Raw genomic sequence first — 22,395 nt, forward strand, 5'->3', positions numbered from 1 at the left:
CATGGTTTTTGACCAGTTGTGGCGCACTGGTTGGAATAAGAAAAAATCCAATCAGTTGAATGGATTCACCAAGGTTGTTTGATCATGTGATGCAAGCACCTCAAGCGAGCACTCAAGTGACTGAGCTAAATCCGGCCCCATGAATCAGTAAATGCATTGCAAATCGTATATACGATGTGGACTTGCATGATGTCATTGAAATGATCTGATTTGCAATATCTAAAGGTTAGAAGAAAAGCATCACGTAGCCCAGAGATAAAAGAGAGATCTAATGACATGGGTCAGCATCAAATGTAACAGTGATTTACATGTATATGAACATGAAAGCATGGCATTATGGACGTATTTGATATTGACTGGATATTATCACAGCAATTCACTTGGTCTTAGGGTGGGACAGAGCCCAGTTGTAAACAACATGCCTAATGTCCCCATTGGTGGGCCCACGACTCGTATATAAAAGTCTTTGGTATGTGCTTTCCTGTCCAAGGCCAGCACCTGCACCCATGACAGGTGTGCACTACAACAGCTTGTTCTGAATATGCACGTAAAACCATATGACCTGACCTGACCTGACCTGCTTTCCTGTCCTGTCCTGTCCTGGACAAAGGAGCTGGGCATGGGTCAATACCTGCGCCCATGACAGGTGTGCACTACAACAGCTTGCTTTGAATGTGCACGTTAAACCCTATGACGATGACCTGATCTGACCTGACCTGACCTGACCTGACCTGACCTGTTTTCCTGTGACAGGTGTGTGTGCTACAACAGCTTGTTCTGAATGTGCACATTAAAACCTATCACCTGTGTTCCTGTCTGTGGGATGGTGCACAAAAAAACATCACTTGCTACAAATGGAAAAATGTAGCCAGTTTCCTTTCTAAGACTATTTGTTTGACATCCAATATTCAACGGTTCATAAATCAATGTACTCTACTGTGTAATGTGCCATGGATCATGGATCATAGGATCAAACCCCCTTAGCGGACATGTCGGCTCAGTCTGTATAGCTCTCATCTGAGGTGCATAGGTGGTGGGATCAAACCCCCTCAGAAGATCCATTTTGATTGGGTATTTCCCCCATCCCAACCAATGCCCACAGCTAGTATGTCTCAGACCATAGTATGTCTTGTCCTGTCCTGTCCTGTCCTGGCTGTGGGAAAATGCCCTTAACAATTTGCTTGCTGCTAATGAAAACATGTAGTGGGTTTCCTCTGAAGAATGCATGTTATAATGATCAAATGTTGGATATATTTACCAGTGATTAATCAGTTAATGTGGCCTAGTGGTGTAGCGGGCTTCCTCTGAAGAATGCATGTTATAATGATCAAATGTTGGATATATTTACCAGTGATTAATCAGTTAATGTGGCCTAGTGGTGTAGTGGATTTCCTCTGAAGAATGCATGTTATAATGATCAAATGTTGGATATATTTACCAGTGATTAATCAGTTAATGTGGTCTAGTGGTGTAGTGGGTTTCCTCTGAAGAATGCATGTTGTAATGATCAAATGTTGGATATATTTACCAGTGATTAATCAGTTAATGTGGTCTAGTGGTGTAGTGGGTTTCCTCTGAAGAATGCATGTTGTAATGATCAAATGTTGGATATATTTACCAGTGAGTAATCAGTTAATGTGGTCTAGTGGTGTAGTGGGCTTCCTCTGAAGAATGCATGTTATAATGATCAAATGTTGGATATATTTACCAGTGAGTAATCAGTTAATGTGGTCTAGTGATGTAGTGGGCTTCCTCTGAAGAATGCATGTTGTAATGATCAAATGTTGGATATATTTACCAGTGAGTAATCAGTTAATGTGGTCTAGTGGTGTAGTGGGCTTCCTCTGAAGAATGCATGTTATAATGATCAAATGTTGGATATATTTACCAGTGAGTAATCAGTTAATGTGGTCTAGTGATGTAGTGGGCTTCCTCTGAAGAATGCATGTTGTAATGATCAAATGTTGGATATATTTACCAGTGAGTAATCAGTTAATGTGGTCTAGTGGTGTAGTGGGCTTCCTCTGAAGAATGCATGTTATAATGATCAAATGTTGGATATATTTACCAGTGAGTAATCAGTTAATGTGGTCTAGTGGTGTAGTGGGCTTCCTCTGAAGAATGCATGTTATAATGATCAAATGTTGGATATATTTACCAGTGATTAATCAGTTAATGTGGTATAGTGGTGTAGTGGGTTTCCTCTGAAGAATGCATGTTGTAATGATCAAATGTTGGATATATTTACCAGTGAGTAATCAGTTAATGTGGTCTAGTGGTGTAGTGGGCTTCCTCTGAAGAATGCATGTTATAATGATCAAATGTTGGATATATTTACCAGTGAGTAATCAGTTAATGTGGTCTAGTGATGTAGTGGGCTTCCTCTGAAGAATGCATGTTATAATGATCAAATGTTGGATATATTTACCAGTGAGTAATCAGTTAATGTGGTCTAGTGGTGTAGTGGGCTTCCTCTGAAGAATGCATGTTATAATGATCAAATGTTGGATATATTTACCAGTGAGTAATCAGTTAATGTGGTCTAGTGGTGTAGTGGGCTTCCTCTGAAGAATGCATGTTGTAATGATCAAATGTTGGATATATTTACCAGTGAGTAATCAGTTAATGTGGTCTAGTGGTGTAGTGGGCTTCCTCTGAAGAATGCATGTTATAATGATCAAATGTTGGATATATTTACCAGTGATTAATCAGTTAATGTGGCCTAGTGGTGTAGTGGGCTTCCTCTGAAGAATGCATGTTATAATGATCAAATGTTGGATATATTTACCAGTGAGTAATCAGTTAATGTGGCCTAGTGGTGTAGTGGGCTTCCTCTGAAGAATGCATGTTATAATGATCAAATGTTGGATATATTTACCAGTGAGTAATCAGTTAATGTGGTCTAGTGGTGTAGTGGGCTTCCTCTGAAGAATGCATGTTGTAATGATCAAATGTTGGATATATTTACCAGTGATTAATCAGTTAATGTGGCCTAGTGGTGTAGTGGGCTTCCTCTGAAGAATGCATGTTATAATGATCAAATGTTGGATATATTTACCAGTGATTAATCAGTTAATGTGGCCTAGTGGTATTGTTACACAAAAATATGTTCCCCTTTCCAAACCAGTGTCACACGACTGGGGCATTAAAGGTTGTGGTGTGTACTGTCTTGCCTTTGGAAATGTACTAAAGATCTCCTTTGCTTCTGCCCTGGCCTCAGTCATTGGCATATCCAGAGGTTGGGCCCATGGTGGACATGTCTAAAACTCTAGTGGTATATGTGCATATTAACAGAGTTCTGGGCTCATGCTTATAAAACTTTTAGACTGTATCAGGAGGCTGGCGAAACGTAGCCCAGTGGTAAAGCACTCGGTTTGGGATCGATCCCCGTCAGTGGGCCCATTGGGCTATTTCTCGCTCCAGCCAGTGCACCACAACTGGTGTAACAAAGTCTGTGGTATGTGCTATCCTGTCTATGGGATGGTGCATATAAAAGATCCCTTGCTGCTAATCGAAAAGAGTAGCCCATGAAGTGGTGACAGTGGGTTTTCTCTCTCAATATCTGTATGGTCCTTAACCATATGTCCGATGCCATAAAACCGTAAATAAAATGTGTTGAGTGCGTCGTTAAATAAAACTTTTTTTTCTTCTTTTTTTCCAGTCTGAGTCTAGACACTTAAAAGTTTTATAAGTACCAGGCCAGATCTGATCTGCTTCTATTTGGTTGAAATAGCTTATGTGAAGACAGCAGATTTCCACTCTTACTCTCATGACCAAGTGTTATAGTAACTATAGTTAGACACCAAAAATGCCATAGTCTTAAAAGTGTGCTAAAAAGTGTCCAAACATTCCTTTCTTTTAGTCTATGTGAAAACAGTCCTAGCTGCATGTTTCACAGAGCATTATAAATCTACAACAGTTAAAATATCATTTTACGAACTGGCCTTGGAGGGGCAGTTGTTAAGCCATCAAATAAGAAATGTTAATGGAAAATGATACTGGTTAAATTATGTCATGGTGAAACTGAAATAGGGGAGAAGGTTGGTATGAGCTCTATGTTAGAGAGAGAGATTTAATGTTTGTTTGTTTTGTTTAACGACACCACTAGAGCACATTGATCTATTAATCATTGGCTATTGGATGTTAAAACATTTGGTAATTTTGACATAGTCTTTGAGAGAAAACCCATTACATCTTTTCACTAGTAGCAAGGGATCTTTTATATGCACCATCCCACAGACAGGACAGCATATATACCACGGCCTTTTATATACCAGTCGTGGTGCACTGGCTGGAATGAGAAATAGCTGTCCTGGACAGACAGCTCAGACAGCAGCAAGAGGTGTGTGTTCACAACAATGAGCTTGAAAATAACACTTAACAACTAACCCACTGTCCTGGACAGACAACTCAGACAGCAGCAAGAGGTGTATGTTCACAACAATGAGCTTGAAAATAACACTTAACAACTAACCCACTGTCCTGGACAGACAGCTCAGACAGCAGCAAGAGGTGTATGTGTTCACAACAATGAGCTTGAAAATAACACTTAACAACTAACCCACTGTCCTGGACAGACAGCTCAGACAGCAGCAAGAGGTGTGTGTGTTCACAACAATGAGCTTGAAAATAACACTTAACAACTAACCCACTGTCCTGGACAGACAACTCAGACAGCAGCAAGAGGTGTATGTATTCACAACAGTGAGCTTGAAAATAACACTTAACAACTAACCCACTGTCCTGGACAGACAGCTCAGACAGCAGCAAGAGGTGTGTGTTCACAACAATGAGCTTGAAAATAACACTTAACAACTAACCCACTGTCCTGGACAGACAGCTCAGACAGCAGCAAGAGGTGTGTGTGTTCACAACAATGAGCTTGAAAATAACACTTAACAACTAACCCACTGTCCTGGACAGACAGCTCAGACAGCAGCAAGAGGTGTGTGTGTTCACAACAATGAGTTTGAAAATAACACTTAACAACTAACCCACTGTCCTGGACAGACAACTCAGACAGCAGCAAGAGGTGTGTGTGTTCACAACAATGAGCTTGAAAATAACACTTAACAACTAACCCACTGTCCTGGACAGACAGCTCAGACAGCAGCAAGAGGTGTGTGTGTTCACAACAATGAGCTTGAAAATAACACTTAACCACTGACCCACTGTCCTGGACAGACAGCTCAGATAGCTGAGCTGTGTGTCCATGACAGCATACTTGGAACTTTTAATTGGATATAAACACAAAAATAAGAAACTGGAAAATAATTAATTTGTTGCTTAGCATGGTTAATGGTATGATTGGAAAACATTCAGCAAAAGGTTTCTTTGATTTCATCCATGATCCATATTTTCAATCTTTGGCTCATTCATAATAAAATCTGATGAATACTATTTGATATTCCAGGAATGATAATATTAAAAAATATATATAAAAAAATAAACAAATAAAAATCCAAAAACGTAAAATATTTACAGGGTCTTGAGAAGTAATTAGTTACACTTTCAGCTTTTAATCAAAGAACAGGAAGATTAGTTTTCTGGTTTCAATTTCTAAACTTGGCAATCGTAAAACCCCTCATAAAAAAAATTGCAAAGAAATTTCAGAAAGCCCTCACAAAAAATTGCAAAGAAATGTCATAAACCCCTCACAAAAAATTGTAAAGAAATGTCCTAACTGATATTCTGACACTGAATCATGAAGACACTTACATACATTTCTTGTCCCTTGAAATACTACTACATACACAACACTTTAAATATTGTCCGCTTCAGAAACATTCCACACAGTTTCACGGCAACTTTGAACCAAGTGTATGTGTTTTAAGAGTCCAGACGTTTTTACCACTTCCACCTACCTACAACAGTTTTAATCCTTGGCACAGTTGCAATGGATTTTAATTTACATACTGCCATAAAAACATATATCTTAACCTACCTGTAACTCAGCCACGATCATATCTATGTCTCAACTCACCAAAGAGAACAGAAATATGATCATATAAATACACACATATATGGATACATTATATATACATACACATACACACACAGTCAAAACACATTATCTCGATGAATTGGATCTCAGGCAAAGATTTCTTGAGGTCAAGAAACCTGTCTCTTGGAACAACTGTTACCAATAACTACTGTGTATTTCTAGCCTCTCACGAGCTTGTTACTTTGATCTCTTCACCATCAAGATAAAAGGTTTGTTTGTATGTATATGTATACATACATATAATATATATATATATATATATATATATATATATATATATATATATATATATATATATATATATATATGTATGTATATATGTATGGATATATTACACACATATGTATTGTCTCATCATAAATATGATCACACTTATACACTGCTGTCTTAACCTACCAACAAGACATCAGAAAAAGATTGCATTTGCATTCATCTACCATCTTAGACAAGTAGTGAGATAAATTATCTCGACATTCCAGTACTGGGGGGATGGTGTAGGATGGGGGCAGATCGTCTTACCTTTGACACTAATGCTGCGTAGATCAGTAAGCTTCATCAGCAGTTTGGCGAATATGTGTGGCTGATCCTGGCGCCGCGACCGGATATAGTGTTTCAATGCTTCCAACATGGGCTCCTGGATCTGTTCAATCTTGTCAATGTCTTGCAAGCCAGAACGATCTGTGTTTGGAAAAAGAAAATGAAAAACAGTAAACTGGATGTAGTGTTGAACAAGGCATCTAACATGGGCTTTTGGATCTGTTCAATTTGGTCAATTTGGTCAATGTCTTGTAAGCCAGGGGCCTAATTCACAAAGGTCTCTTAGGCTCTGCCAGACAACAAGGCATCCTCTTTGCAAGTCTTTTAGCATTGCACTGCGAGATCACAAATTTGCGAGAGTTTAGTGAATTAGGCTCCAGAACATGTATTAGGGAAATCAAAATGAAGGAAGGAAGGCAATGTTTTATTTAACGACGCACTCAACACATTTTATTTATGGTTATATGGCATCAGACATATGGTTAAGGACCACACAGATATTGAGGGAGGAAACCCGCTGTCGCCACTTCATGGACTATTCTTTTCGATTATCTGCAAGGGATCTTTTATTTTCACCATCACATAGACAAGATAGCACATACCACGGCCTTTGATGTACCAGTCGTGGTGCACTGGCTTGAGCGAGAAATAGCCCAATGGGCCCACTGACGGGGATCGATCCTATACCGTCCGCGCATCAAGCGAGCGTTGAACCATTGGGCTAAGTCCCACCCCGAAATCAAAATGAAAAACAGTTAAACTGGATATACTGTTTCAATACTTCTAACAAAGGGTTTCTTGATATGTTCAATCTTGTCAATGTCTTGCAAGCCAAAACAAAGTAAATGGGAATTTGTTTATTTAACGACACCACTAAAGCACATTGATTTATTAATCATCGGCTATTGTATGTCAAACATTTGATCATTTTAGACATGTAGAGAAAACCTGCTACATTTTTCCATCAGTAGCAACAGTGATAGAAATAAGCAAAATTTTTTTACTAGTCCACTGGACAAATAGATCTAGAAATCTATTTGTCCGCCAATATTTTCACTTGTCCAAATAAACGGATTGATTTATTCAAGTACCAGGATGATGTTTGTGATTGCTCAAAATGAAACTGCACTGAAATGTTTTACTTATCCACTGGACAACCACCGAGGCACATTTTGCTTGTCCAAATAGATTTTCACTGGCTGGGATAAACGGACTAGTGTTTATTTTGAACACTGAGCAAGGGTTTTAAAAACATTTTTTTTTATACCATCCCACATACAGGATAGCACATACCTGTACCATGGCCTTTGATATACCAGTCATGGTGCACTGGTTAGAACGAGAAATAGCCCAATGGGCCCACAGACTTGGATCAATCCGAGACCGATTGCGCATCAGGCGGGGGTGTTACCACTGGGCTGTATGTCCCACCCAGCAATGTTGTTAAATGCACCAGATAAAAAAAGTAAAGTTTGTTTTATTTAACGACACCACTAGAGCACATTGATTTTTTTTATCTTATCATTGGCTATTGGACGTCAAACATATGGTCATTCTGACACTGTTTTTTAGAGGAAACCCACTGTCGCCACATAGGCTACTCTTTTACGACAGGCAGTAAGGGATCTTTTATTTACACTTCCCCCAGACAGGATAGCACAAACCATGGGCTTTGTTGAACCAGTTATGGATCACTGGTCGGTGCAAGTGGTTTACACCTACCCATTGAGCCTTGCGGAGCACTCACTCAGGGTTTGGAGTCGGTATCTGGATTAAAAATCCCATGCCTCAACTGGGATCCGAACCGAGTACCTACCAGCCTGTAGACCAATGGCCTAACCACGACGCCACTGAGGCTGGTGCACCAGATAACTGCAGTAAGCATGTGCAGTATCTTTTTTGTGTTAATGGGATGGATTTCTATGGGATACAACAGAGCCGGTTTATCCCAGTAGCACATGTAGCACATGTTACAGGCCCCGCACCTCAGGGGGTCCCCCCGATAATGTGTCATTCCCCCCCCCCCCCTCCCTGAGTTGGTTCAAAATATATATCCTGGGAAGAGGGCCACGCTGTTATTTGTGCTACAGGCCCGGGGGATTCTTAAACAGGCTCTGGATACAAATCACATGGGATACAGACCATACCTTTAAAATAAAAATAATCTCATTATTAAACAAAGTGATAACCAGATCATTACTAAAAGTTGTGCAGTATGACCACAGCTTTATAAAACAGTAAAACGCTGTACATCAGCTGATGGGATGGATTTCTATGGGATACAAGTCACATGGTATGACCATGTCTTTATAATAAAAAATAATCTTATTAAACAAAGTGATAACCAACCAGATCATTACTAAAAGTTGTGCAGTATGACCACAGCTTTAGAAAACAGTAAAATGTCTTACCTCCGCTGATGAGGCAAATAGCTGCTAAAAGTGCAAATTCGGTTTCATCGGTGTTCATGCTTTTTAAAGAAGAGGCGAAGCTGAAAATGGTGGACGTCAGTGAGCCGAAACCCCCGTTTTTCAGCTGTTCCTGGTTTAACATGAGACCATTGGAAAAACTCATAGCATCCGCATCCATGTCATAGCGCGTGCTCAACCGTAATATCTGCAAAAAGAACAGGAATTTATACTGTTACAGTGTGTTCTGTAGTATAATTGGTTAATTACATCTTTTGTTCTGGCATTAAATGAAAATAACACCCGGAAAGCTAATGACGTCATTAGAAAGTGACGTCATCACCAATTGGAACTGGCCAAGTTGACTGTTCAAGGGTCTAGTTATATTGTAACCAGGTATTTTTATCAAGAAATACCAAATATACAGTTAGTTTCATAGAAAAACAATTCATTTTACAAAGGACATAATCATATGTAGTTTTTAGATTTGCAGGTATTATTGTCTATTTGATGCCTACAAATGTTCCATTTTTTACCTCAGGCTAACACCGTTGGTCAAAAATGACATTTGCAGGATCAAATAGACAATAACACCTGCAAATCTAAAAACTCCATGTGGTTATTTCCTAAATAACACCCGCAAATCTAAAAACTCCATATCGTTATCTCCTAAATAATACCCACAAATCTAAAATCTCCACATGGTTATCTCCTAAATAACACCTGCAAATCTAAAAACTCCATCTGGTTATCTCCTAAATAACACCCGCAAAAATAAAAACTCCATATGGCTATCTACTAAATAACACCCGCTAATCTGAAAAATCCATATGGCTATCTACTAAATAACACCCGCTAATCTGAAAACTCCATATGGCTATCTACTAAATAACACCCGCTAATCTGAAAACTCCATATGGCTATCTACTAAATAACACCCGCTAATCTGAAAACTCCATATGGCTATCTACTAAATAACACCCGCTAATCTGAAAACTCCATATGGCTATCTACTAAATAACACCCGCTAATCTGAAAACTCCATATGGCTATCTACTAAATAACACCCGCTAATCTGAAAACTCCATATGGCTATCTACTAAATAACACCCGCTAATCTGAAAACTCCATATGGCTATCTACTAAATAACACCCGCTAATCTGAAAACTCCATATGGCTATCTACTAAATAACACCCGCTAATCTGAAAACTCCATATGGCTATCTACTAAATAACACCCGCTAATCTGAAAACTCCATATGGCTATCTACTAAATGAACAACCTCCCATTGCTACGGCTGGACCAATAAGATGATGAATTGCAATGAATGTAACAGAAATTTAATTATTCCACTTTGAAGCCTTCTCACCTGAAATCCAATGAAGTGCCATTGTGAGCATTACTTCAACTCATACTCACCATGATTTCCAAACAAGCTGCCTTCAGTAATGTTATTTGATCTGACTGTGATAAAGTTAAAAACCCGGGAATCTTTTTAGCAAAGTCCACAATTCTAACAATGCCTTCAGATGACAGTTCACCAACATTGTCCCACAAAATATTTCTTTCTCCATCTTTGTCACAACTAGCACCCGGCTGAAAATGCAAATAACACTATGTACAGGATACTTAATTAAAACAAGTTAACAGTAAAATAGCATTTTCACCTCACTTAATTTAATAATGCAAAATAAAAATACATTTACAATTTTGTTAAGGGGACTGAGTACTGTGATTGGCTGAAACACTTGACCAATCATTGGGATTATCAGTAAGGTGCTGAAACGTTTATACATGTAACATTTAAAAAAAAAAAAAAAAATATATATATATTTATTACCCATATGGGCTCAAATATACGGGGTAATATTTTTTCTGTTACATGTGGCATTAAGACTTGGTTGGGGTTTTTTTGTAGTTTAAAAAAAAAAAAAAAGTTTATCAACCCCAGAAACATATATGGTTGTGTCAGAGTTCATTCAGCCCACAGTTAAGAAAAACTCCCAACTCACAGATGAAGTTCTGCTGTCACGGTCATAGGAATACGTGGTTCTGTGAGCTTCGAGCACATCTTGTATCAATGACTGGTCCCCTTCCGTCAGGTCATCCTGGCCACCCGTCGTACCCTCCGGCTTCTGTTTACGCTTCTTGTTCCTGTCGTTCCGAACTGCTGAAAACAACAAAACATCAACATTTATAACGTGAATTACATCAAGACAAAAACCCCACTCAACTCTCACCATAGAGATACTATCTGACAAGGTGAAATAGCCTAAACAGACTGAGTCCCATATGTAAGGCTTAGAAAATTTTGTCCAAAATCGGAGTAAATGGGTAATAGATCTGTGGTAAATGCAGAAAAAAGCTAATTAATCTTAATTTCGTAAATACCTTATGATCGGGATCGTGTTGATATATTTTTAGAGTGCCAGTGCTAGCACTGTTTTTAATGTATAAATTTTTGACTTTTGGATAAATGTAAATATATTTAATATAGATGTTTTCCAAGTTTACAAATGAATCTAACCAATTTACTAACTTCATAAGCGTATGAAAGAAAGAAAGAAATGTTTTATTTAACAACGCACTCAACACATTTTATTTACGGTTATATGGCGTCAGACATATGGTTAAGGACCACACAGATTTTGAGAGGAAACCCGCTGTCGCCACTACATGGGCTACTCTTTCCGATTAGCAGCAAGGGATCTTTTATTTGCGCTTCCCACAGGCAGGACAGCACAAACCATGGCCTTTGTTGAACCAGTTATGAATCACTGGTCGGTGCAAGTGGTTTACACCTACCCATTGAGCCTTGCAAAGCACTCACTCAGGGTTTGGAGTCGGTATCTAGATTAAAAATCCCATGCCTCGACTGGGATCCGAACCCAGTACCTACCAACATGTAGACCGATGGCCTGCCACGACGCCACCGATGCCAGTTCATAAGCATATGAGACAGTGCTGTAGCAAAACAAAATGTCGAAACCGCAGTCCGATCTCAGAAGGTGAGAAACCGATACATATCCAAAAGCTTACCGCCTGTCAATGTTCGAGATTAACGGTATCCCGATATCCCGGGGATACCAGAATTTATTTCTGGATACCAGACTTCAAGAATCCAGTATCCCACCGGGATACCATATAATGGTTTTTTTGTGTGGTTTTTTTTAATCCTGCATTTTTATTTTTCGCTGAAACAATGAAAGTCATTATTTACTGGTGAAGTTAAGTAAAAGTGTCGTCCAAGTTTGTTACGATGTTATTTATGAATTTCATTTAAGTGGGATACTAAATTCTCAGGTGGGATACCAGATTTTGAAATGTTAGTATCCAACTGGGATACTGCCCAAAATGTTTAATCTCGAACACTGCCTGTGCAGCAGCAGCTCTATACAGGACAGTCTGTGGCAGGCAAAGATCATGTGACCTCTATGCTTTATTTAACGACGCACTCAACACATTTTATTTACGGTTATATAGCGTCAGACATATGGTTAAGGACCACACAGATTTTGAGAGGAAACCCGCTGTCCCCACTACATGGGCTACTCTTTCTGATTAGCATCAAGGGATCTTTTATTTGTGCTTCCCACAGGCAGGATAGCACAAACCATGGCCTTTGTTGAACCAGTTATGGATCACTGGTCGGTGCAAGTGGTTTACACCTACCCATTGAGCCTTGCGGAGCTTTTACTCAGGGTTTGGAGTCGGTATCTGGATTAAAAATCCCATGCCTCGACTGGGATCCGAACCCAGTACCTACCAGCCTGTAAACCGATGGCCTAACCACAACATCACCAAGGCCGGTGGTAGGGGACTAAAACATTATTGTGTGTATGAAACAAACAAATGGATAATGGCATGGGACATAACAGAGGCTGCTAAAATACTTTGTAGGGGGGCAGGCTGGCTTTTGCACAAATTAAACGGAAATGCACAAATCGACATAACAACAATTATTCATATTAGCATTACTACCAAACAGCTATATATACATGTGTAGGATTGCAAACAAACTATTACACATTTTTACATGGATTACAACTAATTTCGAGGGTAGAATTATAGAAATACATGGTAAAAAGGTCTCAGGTTAGCACATTTTGCTCGAATATCTCTATAATTTTTGCCCGAATTTGAGGGGTTTGCCCCTCCCCCATATCATATGCCATTGTGTGTTGTGTGTGCATGATGTGCATATGTGTGTGTATTGTGTCTGTCTGTTGTGTGCACATGTGTTTGTCTGTGTTTGTCTGTGTGTGTGTGTGTGTGTGTGCGCACGTGCGCGCATGCATATATATAAATGCATGCATGCACATTTGTGTGTGTCCGATGCGTGGATGACCGTTACCTTCTTTGGACATGCCCATGGAGAAACACTTCATGAGTCGACAGTACTGGCACCGGTTGCGCGTCACCTTGTTGATATGGCACTGTTTGTCCTTGTGACACGTGTACTGCATGTTCTTCTGAACACTGCGCCGGAAGAAACCCTGCACAACAAGCAAATTCAGCAACATATACTCAACAACAAAAGTTTAGCAAATATCTTTGATGACGTCTAAATTTGCCATGGTTGAATAAACTTTAAAAAAAAACCCAGGTCCTCCTGTTGTGTTAAGGCAAAGGCTGATGAGTTTATGTTGTTTGTAAATGGTAAACATTTCAGATGTGAATACTAATTAATAAAAATAGGTTAATTTATAAATGTTATGCCATTTCTTTTAACATTAGCTAAACTTTTGTTGTAGAGTATAGATCTTCTAACCTTTAGATATGGCAAATGAGCTTACCCAAATGACATAAATGTCCCATGTCATATATACAATATGCAACGACTTCTACAATTCATATTTCCTGCCATTTTACACACTATAATGATGAAAAATAAGAGTTAAAGTTTGTTTTGTTTAACGACTCCATTAGAGCAAATTGATTTATTAATCTTCAGCTACTGGATGTCAAACATTTGGTAATACTGACATATTGTCTTAAGAGAAGAAACTTGCTACATTTTTTTCATTTGTAGTCAGGGATCTTTTATATGCACCATCCCACAAACAGAATAACACATACCATGGCTTTTGATATACCAGTGAACCAATAGGCCCACCGACGGGGATATATTCCAGATCAACTGCATATCAATTAGATCACTTTATCTCTGGGCTACATGATGCCTTTCTTCCAACCTTTAGATACTGCAAATCAGATCATTTCAATGACATCATGCAAGTCCACATCGTATATACAATTTGCAATGCATTTACTGATTCATGAGGCCGGATTTAGCTCAGTCACTTGAGTGCTCGCTTGAGATGCATGTGTTGCAAGCATCGAACCACCTTGGTGGATCCACTAATTAATGGGGCAGGATTTAGCGACTGAGTGCTCGCTTGAGGTGCATGTGTTGCAAGCATCGAACCACCTCGGTGGATCCACTAATTAATGGGGCAGGATTTAGCGACTGAGTGCTCGCTTGAGGTGCATGTGTTGCAAGCATCGAACCACCTCGGTGGATCCACTAATTAATGGGGCAGGATTTAGCGACTGAGTGCTCGCTTGAGTGCTCACTTGAGGTGCACGTGTTGCAAGCATCGAACCACCTCGGTGGATCCACTAATTAATGGGGCAGGATTTAGCAACTGAGTGCTCGCTTGAGGTGCATGTGTTGCAAGCATCGAACCACCTCGGTGGATCCACTAATTAATGGGGCAGGATTTAGCGACTGAGTGCTCGCTTGAGGTGCATGTGTTGCAAGCATCGAACCACCTCGGTGGATCCACTAATTAATGGGGCAGGATTTAGCGACTGAGTGCTCGCTTGAGTGCTCACTTGAGGTGCATGTGTTGCAAGCATCGAACCACCTCGGTGGATCCACTAATTAATGGGGCAGGATTTAGCGACTGAGTGCTCGCTTGAGTGCTCACTTGAGGTGCATGTGTTGCAAGCATCGAACCACCTCGGTGGATCCACTAATTAATGGGGCAGGATTTAGCGACTGAGTGCTCGCTTGAGGTGCATGTGTTGCAAGCATCGAACCACCTCGGTGGATCCACTAATTAATGGGGCAGGATTTAGAGACTGAGTGCTCGCTTGAGGTGCATGTGTTGCAAGCATCGAACCACCTCGGTGGATCCACTAATTAATGGGGCAGGATTTAGTGACCGAGTGCTCGCTTGAGTGCTCGCTTGAGGTGCATGTGTTGCAAGCATCGAACCACCTCACTGGATCCACTAATTAATGGGGCAGGATTTAGTGACTGAGTGCTCGCTTGAGGTGCATGTGTTGCAAGCATCGAACCACCTCGGTGGATCCACTAATTAATGGGGCAGGATTTAGCGACTGAGTGCTCGCTTGAGGTGCATGTGTTGCAAGCATCGAACCACCTCGGTGGATCCACTAATTAATGGGGCAGGATTTAGCGACTGAGTGCTCACTTGAGGTGCATGTGTTGCAAGCATCGAACCACCTCAGTTGATCCACTAATTAATGGGGTGGGATTTAGCGACTGAGTGCTCGCTTGAGGTGCATGTGTTGCAAGCATCGAACCACCTCAGTGGATCCACTAATTAATGGGGAAGGATTTAGCGACTGAGTGCTCGCTTGAGGTGCATGTGTTGCAAGCATCGAACCACCTTGGTGGATCCACTAATTAATGGGGCAGGATTTAGCGACTGAGTGCTCGCTTGAGGTGCAGGTGTTGCAAGGTGGATCCATTCAACTAAGTTTTCTTCTCGTTCCAACCAGTGCACCACAACTGGTCAAAGGCTGTGACATGTGCTTTCCTGTTTGTAGGAAAGATCCCTTGATCCCTTGCTGCATTAGGAAAAATGTAGCAGGTTTCCTCAGAATGACCAAATGTTTAACATCCAATAGCCGATGATTAATTAATCAATGTGCTCTAGTGGTGTGGTTAAACAAACGTTAACTTTCACTAACTTGTATTTCCTACCATGCTGCACACTATAGAGTATTTTCTTTTTCACTGATACAATACCTGTCTTCAACAAGTACATGTGCCAGGGTACTGAGGGACTTTTCGGACGATGCGTCGGCACCTTCGGAGCCGTGACCGTAGCCCATCTCCACAATCTTCATGGCCTCCCACGGGCACCATGGACTATCGTCGCCGATCTTTGGCTGAAGCGGCTTCCAAAGTTTCTGAGGGTTCCAGATGGGACCGTCCACAATTTGGTTCACCTGCGGCTTCCACTACTGCCGATCGGCTTGCCTGTGTGCAAGTTATGAGTAATTTCGCAAATGAGTTTCCGGCTGCTTCCGTCATAGATGGTACGGATTCCGCAGACCACATGATGATGAGGGATTGCCTGGCTGCGGTCTACGACATGTTTCCGTTACTTCCACATCTGCTGACACCTTCCAAGTAGGGCCTGACACCGATGATTGCTATGGATGTTCCACCGGAACATGTGGTGATCCGTTCCCTACTGGCCGATACTTTGCATCGTCCACAAAGTCCCTCAGTACCCTGGCACATGTACATATTGAGTACAGGTAATGTTGAAAAGAAAATCTGGGTCCTAATTCACAAAGGCCTATTAGGCTCTGCTAGACAACAAAGCATCCTCTTTGCAAGTCTTTTAACATTGCACTGCGAGATCGCAAAGTTGTGAGAATTTAGTTAATAAGGACCCTGAATTATTGGTGTGTTTCTTGTTTTTTTTAAATTCTATAACAAATACATGTTACTGATAAGTTTTAGTTGAAAAGGCAGTTTTCAGTGAATATTTTAGCTTAACAATAATGTCACATATCTCAGTCATTTTGACAATTAATATCATGGAATATTGTGATAAAAAAAATATCACGAGCTGACACCATAGTGATATCCAGAACTTACCTTACACCCCTCGCACGAGCTGACACCATAGTGATATCCAGAACTTACTTTACACCCCTCGCACGAGCTGACACCATAGTGATATCCAGAACTTACTTTACACCCCTCGCACGAGCTGACACCATAGTGATATCCAGAACTTACCTTACACCCCTCGCACGAGCTGACACCATAGTGATATCCAGATGACTTGTCATTGCATACAACGCAGGGCTTGTAGATGCGTGGGGGAGGGGGTGGTGACGGTGACATGTTCGAATCAGTCATGCCATGTGCGACCTGAAGATCACTGTACATCTGAGGTGTGGGGTCGTATAGATGACCTGAAATACAAATGGGTTTATCCCAATTTCTATTTTTACAAATACAAATGGGTTTATCCCAATTTCTATTTTTGCAAATACAAATGGGTTTATCCCAATTTCTATTTTTACAAATACAAATGGGCTTATCCTAAGCTAAATATTTCTAGAAATACAAAATGTTTCAGGATTAAACATTTTTGTTTTAAATTCTATTATTAATACAGTCCTGCAAGAACTTAGAATTTTGCATAAATTCATTTAGTTTTTGTCCCACCATGTGTTATTTTTAGACAATATAATTTAAATATTTATTATCGATACTGATCATGCTATATATTCTGAAGATGTTTTTCAAAAAGAAGTATTATAGTGGGGCAGATATGTAAAAAAATATGTTCACTTCTGGCAGAAAGTGTGAAAAATAGGGGGTATTTTGGTGTACTAAATTAAAAAATTTAATTTAAATATGGCCACCATGACAAAATATCAATTGCTCATATTTCAGCTTCTGAACAACATAGGAGACTGGAATTTAGTATATAGGACTATTTTGGTTTACTAATTTTAAAGGGACATTCCTGAGTGTGTTGCAATTTTTAAGACGCTATCGACTAACAGAGACTTTCTAACAATTGTAATTACATACCAAATATGTTTGTTTGGCTGGTTAGCCACCATCTTGAATTTAAATATGGCAACCATGACAAAATATCAATTGCTCATATTTTGGTCTTTGAATCACATAGGAGATTGGAATATAGGGCTATTTTGGTTTGCTAATTTCAAACATTTGGTAATCTGGACATATAGTCACAACATTTTTTCCATTAGTAGCAAGGGATATTTAAAATGCATCATCTCAAAGACAGGAAAGCACATACCACAATCTTCCTATGATATACCAGTCATGGTGTACTGGCTGGAACGAGAAATAGCCTAATGGGCCCACCAACGGGGATCGATCCTAGATCGACTGCGAATCAAGCGAGTGCTTTACCACTGGGCTATGTCCTGTTCCCAGCTGGACAAATGAACTAACTGAGAGCCAATGTTTTGTCTTAGCGGTGTGGACTAACTGAGAGCCAATGTTTTGTTTTAGCGGTGTGGACGAATGAACTAACTGAGAGCCAATGTTTTGTCTTAGCGGTGTGGACGAATGAACTAACTGAGAGCCAATATTTTGTCTTAGCGGTGTGGACAAATGAACTAACTGAGAGCCAATTTTTTGTCTTAGCGGTGTGGACAAATGAACTAACTGAGAGCCAATGTTTTCTCTTAGCGGTGTGGACTAACTGAGAGCCAATGTTTTGTTTTAGCGGTGTGGACAAATGAACTAACTGAGAGCCAATGTTTCGTCTTAGCGGTGTGGACGAATGAACTAACTGAGAGTCAATGTTTTGTCTTAGCGGTGTGGACGAATGAACTAACTGAGAGCCAATGTTTTGTCTTAGCGGTGTGGACGAATGAACTAACTGAGAGCCAATGTTTTGTCTTAGCGGTGTGGACGAATGAACTAACTGAGAGCCAATGTTTTGTCTTAGCGGTGTGGACGAATGAACTAACTAAGAGCCAATGTTTTGTCTTAGCGGTGTGGACGAATGAACTAACTGAGAGCCAATGTTTTGTCTTAGCGGTGTGGACGAATGAACTAACTGAGAGCATATGTTTTGTCTTAGCGGTGTGGACGAATGAACTAACTGAGAGCCAATGTTTTGTCTTAGCGGTGTGGACGAATGAACTAACTGAGAGCCAATGTTTTGTCTTAGCGGTGTGGACAAATGAACTAACTGAGAGCCAATGTTTTGTCTTAGCGGTGTGGACGAATGAACTAACTGAGAGCCAATGTTTTGTCTTAGCGGTGTGGACGAATGAACTAACTGAGAGCCAATGTTTTGTCTTAGCGGTGTGGACGAATGAACTAACTGAGAGCCAATGTTTTGTCTTAGCGGTGTGGACGAATGAACTAACTGAGAGCCAATGTTTTGTCTTAGCGGTGTGGACGAATGAACTAACTGAGAGCCAATGTTTTGTCTTAGCGGTGTGGACGAATGAACTAACTGAGAGCCAATGTTTTGTCTTAGCGGTGTGGACGAATGAACTAACTGAGAGCCAATGTTTTGTCTTAGCGGTGTGGACGACTAGACTTACCATCCTTAGACACATGTAAGTAGGTTGGCTTCGCATCAAACATGGCCCCGTAATGTGAGGTGTACACATCGGATGGGTAACTGACGTAGCTTTGATCCGGCATTACTTGCATCACTGAAAAAAATTAAATGTATCTATTATATTAATGTTTTAATAATAATATGTCACAGTCAGTTTGGGTAAATTATTTACATGCTTATTTGCCACTAGAGCTTCAAGCATTTCACAGTCAGTATTTAACCTGGAAATTAACAAAAATGTAAAAAAGAAAAGAAAAGTGGATCCAGAGTGACTGAAAAACAAATCTATAATCTAATACACAAGGCGGTTTTAACAGTTTCCGATCCTTCTGATCCTTCTGATCGCTTCTGCTATTTTGATCTGCACTGCCGATGGTCTTCTTTGTACTTATCCGATGCTGCACCTCACTTTGCACCCAGGTCCAATCGACTACCATACACACACATATTGTGTTTCAAGATAAATCCCATAAATACAACAGCTATGGAAGCTGCCATATTGGTCACTCAACACAGACGTGGTTATATACATCGTGGCTATATGTAGAGACATGCAGGCTGATTTTTGCCCGAATTAAATAAAAGTGCCCAAATCTGGATTACAACATTTATTCATATTAGCATTACTACCAAACAGCTATATAGGGTTACAAACGAATCGGCAAAAACATTTTTACAGGAGTTACAACTAATATTTTGGGTAGAATAATGAAAATATATGGCGAGAAGTGTTCAGGCCAGCTCATTTTGCCCTAATTTCTCTATTGTTTTTTTGCCCAAATTTCTCTATTGTTTTTTGCCCAAATTTCTCTATTGTTTTTTTGCCCAAATTTCTCTATTGTTTTTTGCCCGAATTTGAGGATTTTCCTTCCTGTCTCCATGTCTCAAGGATGATTTCCACAAAATTTGGTTGCCATTGTTCAAGCAGTTTTGGAGAAGACATTGAAAATGCAGTTTTGGATAAGACATTGAAAATGTGAAATGTTTACACACAATGCACAAAAGACGATGCACATTGCACTATGACATGGAGGAAAACATATTGCAATAGGTCACCTTTAGCTTTTGGCTTCAGTGACCTAAAAACAAACCAACATGAACACATGTGTATTGTGAATGAATGTAAATGAATGAATGAATGTTTAACAACACCCCAGCACGAAAAATACGTCGGCTATTGGGTGTCAAACTATGGTAAATTCAAAACATGAAGTGATGCTTAACAGCAAAATAAAACATCAAGAGTCAAATAAAAACACAGTGTAAAGAACTGTGAGAAAAATACAAATGTCACAGATAGGTAATATTAAAATTTAGAATAAAAGTCATTATTATCCACATAGTTCAAGATATTCAGGGAAATATTATCAGTATGACCCACGTGTGTCACAATGGTTTCACATGCACCATGAATGACGTAATTTTGTGAAGTGACATCATAACTTCCTCAGTGTAAACGCTTTGACATTTTAAACATTTTGACATGGTCCTAGCTTGTTATTCATAAAAAGATTCCATCACATTACGTTGGCCAAATATATCTTTTTTACTGTTTCTGTCAGATGCTTACACACTCCACCAAAATGTGGCGTACTGTCAGAGCACACTGACAGTGCACACACTGAGGTGGAGGATGTGAATGAATGTCGTCTAGACAACTAAATCAACTAACACACAAGTAACAGACACTAACATTGTCACCACTGACTGACAACATATTCAACTCACCTGACATGGATTTCACTGCTAGGCGCTGAAAGATTTCTGTGAGAGAAATCAACATATTGTTTAAACAAGGTTAAACATTTTTTTAGCACCTCTACTATACAATAGGGCACTTCAACAATTATGCAATGGAAAATCCGACCTTTTTGGTATCCCCAACCCTTCCTACGTAATGTTAATAATACCACTAGAGCACATTGATTTATTAATCATCGGCTATTGGATGTCAAACATTTGGTATTCTGATATAGTCTTAGAGAGGAAACTTGCTATATGTTTACATTATAAGCAAGGTATCTTTTATATGCACCATCCCACAGTCAGGATAACACATACCACAGCCTTTAATATACCAGTTGTGGTATACAGACAGGAACTAGAAATAGTCCAATGGGCCCACTGACGAGGATCGATCCTAAACTGGCAGCACATAAGGCAAGCACTGTACCACTGGGCTATGTCCTGTCCATACATTTGTAATTACAAGTCTCTTACCACCATTTTATTTCATGCATCACTTTACATTATTAATTGCCATCATGTATAGAGCTGGGTGGTATACCATATATACCATTCAGCATCAGTATCATGTCAATACCTCTAGAGCTGGGCAATATACCGTATACAGTGGAACCTCGTTAGTCCGGACTCCAGTATTCCGGAATCCTCACTTTACGGACGTTTTTTTTGCAAAATGAAATGACCACTCAGTAAAGTTATTCATTAATCCAGATATTCAGCTTCCGGAACTGGGCAGTCATAATTCTGAACCAAATGCAAAAAGTAAAGGCAAATTGCTTCGTTTGACCGGTCAAACATAAAACATTGATTGAACATAAAAGTAATCCTCTAATTAACGCTCAAGGAATCAACAGAGATAAAATGGCTGCACAGGGTTTCACACCGCAGTTTATTTAACCATTTACCTGTGTTTATTTAGTGTTAGTCTGATAGAGCACAAGTGTTTTGGGGGTTTTTAAATATAATTTCTTTGATCTATAGTAAATGTCCGATTCGTGAGTTAATACAATTTTGAGCAAAAGTTGTCAGCAAAAGAAAGAAAGAAAGAAATGTTTTATTTAACGATGCACTCAACACATTTTATTTACAGTTATATGGCGTCAGACATATGGTTAAGGACCATACAGATTTTGAGAGAAAACCTGCTGTCGCCACTACATGGGCTACTCTTTCCGATTAGCAGCAAGGGATCTTTTATTTGCCCTTCCCACAGGCAGGATAGCACAAACCATGGCCTTTGTTGAAACAGTTATGGACCACTGGTCAGTGCAAGTGGTTTACACCTACCCATTGAGCCTTGCGGAGTACTCTTTCAGGGTTTGGAGTCGGTATCTGGATTAAAAATCCCATACCTCGAC

At 39.8% G+C, this 22,395-nt stretch overlaps 1 protein-coding gene across 3 annotated transcripts in view; it reads right to left on the reverse strand.

The window, feature by feature from the left end:
- Positions 1-22,395, reverse strand: part of LOC121387800 (retinoic acid receptor gamma-like) — a 176,456-nt gene that overhangs the window by 26,620 nt on the left and 127,441 nt on the right. For 2 of the 3 annotated variants that reach the window (XM_041519006.1, XM_041519007.1), the window contains 8 exons: positions 21,020-21,055; positions 19,272-19,385; positions 16,963-17,141; positions 13,306-13,447; positions 10,964-11,121; positions 10,371-10,547; positions 8,953-9,157; positions 6,524-6,682 (listed from right to left, as the gene is read on the reverse strand). In XM_041519006.1, coding sequence (XP_041374940.1) covers positions 6,524-6,682; positions 8,953-9,157; positions 10,371-10,547; positions 10,964-11,121; positions 13,306-13,447; positions 16,963-17,141; positions 19,272-19,385; positions 21,020-21,055 — 1,170 coding nt within the window. The remainder of the gene's footprint in view (positions 1-6,523; positions 6,683-8,952; positions 9,158-10,370; positions 10,548-10,963; positions 11,122-13,305; positions 13,448-16,962; positions 17,142-19,271; positions 19,386-21,019; positions 21,056-22,395) is intronic. The other variant, XM_041519008.1, reaches the window with a different exon arrangement.

Source organism: Gigantopelta aegis, chromosome 13 (genome assembly GCF_016097555.1).
Source record: "Gigantopelta aegis isolate Gae_Host chromosome 13, Gae_host_genome, whole genome shotgun sequence".
Taxonomy (NCBI): domain Eukaryota; kingdom Metazoa; phylum Mollusca; class Gastropoda; order Neomphalida; family Peltospiridae; genus Gigantopelta; species Gigantopelta aegis.